General features: G+C 25.2%; 1 protein-coding gene across 1 annotated transcript; it reads right to left on the bottom strand.

The window, feature by feature from the left end:
- Positions 1-327: 327 nt before the first annotated feature.
- Positions 328-1,166, bottom strand: LOC119664977 (protein suppressor of hairy wing-like). Its single transcript, XM_038074314.1, has 4 exons — positions 1,159-1,166; positions 1,008-1,091; positions 758-948; positions 328-705 (listed from the first exon to the last, which is right to left on the bottom strand). Exons 2-4 carry the CDS (start codon positions 1,047-1,049, stop codon positions 546-548), a joined length of 393 nt encoding a protein of 130 aa, XP_037930242.1. The 5' UTR covers positions 1,050-1,091; positions 1,159-1,166; the 3' UTR covers positions 328-545.
- Positions 1,167-5,569: the final 4,403 nt, after the last annotated feature.

Here is a 5,569-nt window from a genome sequence, read left to right as displayed (position 1 = left end):
TATAATATAATATAATATAATATAATATAATATAATATAATATAATATAATATAATATAATATAATATAATATAATATATAATATAATATAATATAAATACAAAATTTCACAAGATTAATGCTTGATTTTAAAAACAATATATAAAAATATATAAATAAATAAATCACTTTCATTTAAAGCCTAATGTTCTTTAGTGTTTTTAGGTTTAAGTTTACAAAATATTTGGAAAATAATATTATTATTATAATCTACCCTTAAGAAAACCCTTGAAAACATCAAAAAATGTCTTGATATTACACGACTGTTTTAATTTTTAGATATTATGTTCATTAAAGCCTAAAAACACAAAAGAAAATTCTTTGTTGTAGTGTCAAGCTAAATATAGTTTCAAAATAAAATAGTTTTCTTTTGAAACATAGATCCCCGTAGTAAGCAACCCATTCAAAAGATAAATTGTCATGTAAGGTTATACGTATTAAAAGTCACAGTAGCAACGCAATTTTTAAACAAAGAATTAATAATTGCTTCTCAAAATACTTATATATTATATTTTTACAAAGATCTCACTTATATGATCTCCCCTGTCGTAATGATTTTTAAGTTCTTCCTCTGCCACATTGCATTCCATGAATTTGAATTTATGCTTCTGGGCTTTGTTTTCCCGCTTTCTTACAGATGAATGAATTCTGATATGTTTTAAAAGTCTGTAAAAATAATCCTTTAATAAATTTAATTTTTTAATATAAATAGAGTTACTTTTTATTTGTTTTGAATTTTTCGTCACACTCATCGCAAGCAAATAGTCGTAAATGAGTTTTACTGTGATAACGTAGCTCAAAGGCGAGCATAAAACGTTTTCCACATTCAAGGCAAACGTGTGGCTTTTCACCAATATGTCGTTTCATGTGAAGATTAAGTCCTATCTTAGCAACAAATTTTTTATTACACTAAAAAACATAAATCTAATTTTTATACAATACTAAATAAAGGTAATTGAAAAACTGACTTTCGTACATGAGTAAGGTTTCTCACCAGTATGTCGCCTCATATGTATCTTGAGTTCTTCTTTACTAACAAAACTTTTACCACACTATAAAAAATATATGTGCTTATATATTCAAAGTTATATATTCAAGAAAAATAATAGCAAAATTTACTTCAGTGCATGAATTATATATTTATGTTATATAAATATATTTTTAAAATAAAACACGAATGACACTTTTTATATATTTTTATTATTTATTTAAACATTCACTAAACATTTACAAAGTTAAGATTTTATTTATTTTTATAAAAGAAAATCACACACGAATAAGATATTTATTTTATTAACGAGGACGAGATTTGAAATTTAATATAATGGCGAAGACATGGTCGAAATTGTACTGACTGCCTCTGAGTGGTGCATTCAGTTTTTATATGGGATGAATGATAGAATAATATTCTATCATAAACCAAGCATCTGTGTAATTACCCAATAGGATCGATGCTTGTAAAGTGTGTCGTAAAACATATTTTATGTTAGGATCGATAATTAGGTGAACGTGACTTTATACCAATATTACTTGGATGCATCATCATAGAAGAATTTCTAATATAATTAGGTGCGTGTTTAATGATCGATCTTTGATGTTAAAGAGATGCATTGTTATAACTTGAATACGCATAATTAATAAACATCTATTAGTTTATTAAACAATGGTACCATTTACTATTTAGAAATGTGTGACGAATTGTCCAATTAGGAATTGTCACGAACAATATTGAAATCGTTCAATATTGTGAATCATAAAATTATATGAAATTGTCACGAACAGTAAAAATAATAAAATGTATATTTTATACTGGGTTAACTTTATTACCCATTATATTATATTTGTATTTATTATGTGTTTGAGTGGATGCATATGTAACTCTTCCCTCCTTAAGATTAGCGTCCTCGCTAATGACAATATTTTTAGTTTTATGTGTGGTCCAATATGTTACAATAATAAAAATAATAATTACAGTAAGTACAATTACAATAATTGATACATTAATATAATTTTGCTTAATAGTCTTTTCCTCTATATATTTTAGCTTATTTGATAAATTTAAAGTTTTATAGTGTAATTTATTGAAATTAATATATTCTTTTTCTGTAATATTCTTTTCTTGAATAGGTAAAATAAAATGTTCAGAATAAATTTTATTTTCGTTAGTAAATGTAATATTATTAATAATTATCTTACAATTTTGATATTTAATAATTATGTTTCTTTTAACTGATAAGGAAATATTATTACAATTATTATTAATTATTTGCTGTTTTAAATTTTTTCCAATAATTATATTATTATTTATACTTTTTATTTCTTCTTTTCTATTTTCTTCAAAACTACAATTTTCCATTAGTGAATTTCCTAATATATTTTTTAAACAAATGTCTTCAACTTCATACAATTTTTGATTTCTTTGTACATAAATATTCTTATTATCGGTAATTAAATTTTCTTTGTTTTGTAGTACAATTTGTTTAAATTCTTTATAGTTTGGTATAGGTTCTATATACATTTTATAAAAAGATTTATTGTAAAAGCTTGGTATTGATAAAACAAAATAAAGCATTTCATTACTCTTCCAGAGAGTGGTTTTAATATGTCTGTAAGTATCGATGGTAAAATCTTTATCTTCTTCTTCTGATAGCAGGTCTGGGTTTAATATTCCTAACCTACTTAACGTAATTGAATGTTTTAAATCTCTGATATGATTGTGTAGTAGGTCAAGGTTTTCTTCAAAATTCTGTATGAGTGTTTGATTAAAGTCTGGTGTTTCGAGAGTCTGTAATCTTAGTATTATTCTATCTTGTTGTGTAATATGGTCTATTATATGTCTAATTTCGCTGTCAATGGTTTTAACTATTTCTGTATCGTCGTTTCTAGTTTTAATAAGTTGTTTTGTATTCTTTTCTAGTTCTAATAGTTTGTGATTTATTCTTTCTTCATCGTCACTATCCATGTTTCCTGTAATAAACTTGAGTCCTTTTCCTATTAAATTAATGAGTCCTCTTTTTGGTCTGAGTTTTATTACTAAGAGTTCTCTTTCTAATTTAAAAAGTTTTATAGTTAATTTAGGTATTTGTAATACCATATTTTCATGGTATAAATTGGCTAATATTTCATATCCTTCGTTGTACTGTGTTGTATTTATTGCGTGTATTCTTTCATCATATTTCTCTATTATAGTTTCTTCTGATCCTCTGATTAAAGTAAATCCATTTCCTTCATTTATGTTTGTTATATCCAAATATTGTGTTGTTGCGAAAGGTATAATATTTATTATGGTGAAGACTAAAAATAATTTAAATTAATTATGTGTATTTCTTTTTCCTCACAAAATTAGTTTTATATCTTTTTATAATTTTATTATTTTTATCTTTCGTGGTTATATAATTATCTTTGTTTTCTAATACAATGCCTTTAAACAATTTATGTGGATTAGAGCTTTTTATTTTATTATTTACTTTTAAGTATTTGGGATTGATATCTTTATTTAGACGTGAGTTATTACGTTTCTTGATTATTTTAATTTTATTTCCTTGAACATTTGTTTTAATTAATTTTCCTTCAAAAAATACTTGATATGGAATCTCTTTGGTTGTGGAGTGTATTGTTTTATGATTGTAGTAGTACAAAGTGCTTTCAACTTGGTGATATAATTCTTCTATATCATTCTTAGTTCTAATTATTCGCAAGTTTTCATTTAGTGTGCCGTGTAATCGTTCCAAATCTGCTATACCTGTCTTTGAATGAGTTTCTATAAATTGTATTCCTTCACTTATGATCCAATTTTTAAATGAAAATGATTCGAAACAACTATCTCTATCTGGTTTAATTCGTTTTGGTTTTCCCATATTATTAAATATACTTATCATGGCTTTTTTAGCTTCTAGCCAGTCCGAGCCATTCGTTTCACAAATTTGTACATACTTTGAATATACATCAATGCAAGTTAAATATCGTTTATTATCAAAACACCAAATGTCAATCATATATAAATCTCTTATAGTTTTAATTTCAGGAGTGACATTATATTCATGTTTAATGGGATTTCTATCATGTTTAGCAATAGAACAAATGTTACAATTATTTATTATTTTATTTATTTCTGTTTTTAAATTAGGATAATAATATTCTCTTTTTAATTGTGAATATGTTTGATCAATACCCTTATGGTTTGTTTCATAATGGTTTTTTAGTATTAATTCTTTAATTTCGTTATAAGTTTCAATATCTTTCAGTAATATATTGGCTTTGTAAATTTTAGCTCTTAATATTGGATTAATTAATTTAATATAGGTTGTTTGAAATAAGTGATAATCTCTTATGTCTTCAAATAGTACTGCTCCTTTTTGCTTATTAAAATATTTCTTTATTATTTCCTTAAAATAATCTTCTGTGAAAGTCTCTGATCTAAACTCATATCTTCCTTTATTTTTATATAGTTTTATAAATTTGACACCTACATTAGGGGTTTTCTTAAATATATATTGTCTTTTAAATATATTAATAGGTAATTCAGTTATACCAAATAATTCACTATTATCTTCTTCTGCACTATGCATTGTTGCCTGATTTGATTCATTATCTTCTTCTTGAGCATAAACTTGATCTAATTTGATTCGAGATAAAGCATCAGCAACATAGTTTTCTTTCCCTTGAATATATTCAATTTTATAATCATATTCGGAGAGTTTTATTTTCCATCTTATTAGTTTGCAATTTGGTTCTTTTAAATTGTTTAACCATTGAAGTGGTCTGTGATCAGTTTTGATGATAAATTTTTGACCATATAAATAGGGTCTGAAATATTTAGTAGCCCAGACGATCGCAAGTAATTCCTTTTCTATAGTGGAATAATTAATCTCATGAGCGTTTAATGTTCTAGATGCAAAACAAACTGGTTTATTGTCTTGACTTAAGACAGCGCCTAAAGCAAAGTCTGATGCATCTGTTGTTAGGGTAAATTTCTTTTCAAAATCTGGATAAATTAAGATAGGATCTTTACTAATTAATATTTTAAGTTTTTCAAAGGAGTTTTTAAAATCTTCTGGTTTTATTTTACTTCCTTTTTTTAACTGTGATGTAAAAGGTTTGGATATTTTAGCAAAGTCTTTGATAAATTTTCTATAATATCCTGCTAAACCAAGAAACTGTTTTATTTCTTTCTGAGTCTTAGGTATCGGAAAGTTAACAATCGCTTGAATTTTTTTTGGATTTGGCCTTATACCTTCACTTGTAATTATGTGACCTAGGTATTCAGTTTCTCTTTTTAAGAATTCACATTTATTAAGTTGAATTTTTAGATTTGTTTCTTGCAATTTTTTAAAAATTTTAGAAAGTGAGTCTATATGTTCTTGTAGTGACGTGCTGAACACGATTATATCATCTAAATATACAAAGCATATTTTGCCAATATAGTCACTAAGAACTGAGTTCATAAGTCTTTGAAAAGTTGCCGGAGCATTCTTTAGTCCAAATGGCATTCTTAAAAACTCGAAATGGCCTTGAAGTGTTGAGAAAGCAG

Source organism: Teleopsis dalmanni, unplaced genomic scaffold (assembly GCF_002237135.1).
Source record: "Teleopsis dalmanni isolate 2A unplaced genomic scaffold, ASM223713v2 unscaffolded_contig_3138, whole genome shotgun sequence".
NCBI classification, from domain to species: domain Eukaryota; kingdom Metazoa; phylum Arthropoda; class Insecta; order Diptera; family Diopsidae; genus Teleopsis; species Teleopsis dalmanni.
Note: the sequence above shows the minus strand (reverse complement) of the source record. Positions and strands in the feature narration are given on the sequence as shown.

Coding starts and splice junctions, on each gene's coding strand:
- LOC119664977 (XM_038074314.1), bottom strand. CDS start 1,049: ATGAGGCGACATACTGGTGAGAAACCTTACTCATGTACGAAA. Junction 949..1,007: donor AACCTTACTCATGTACGAAA/GTCAGTTTTTCA, acceptor TATGTTTTTTAG/TGTAATAAAAAATTTGTTGC. Junction 706..757: donor AAATTCAAAACAAATAAAAA/GTAACTCTATTT, acceptor TTATTTTTACAG/ACTTTTAAAACATATCAGAA.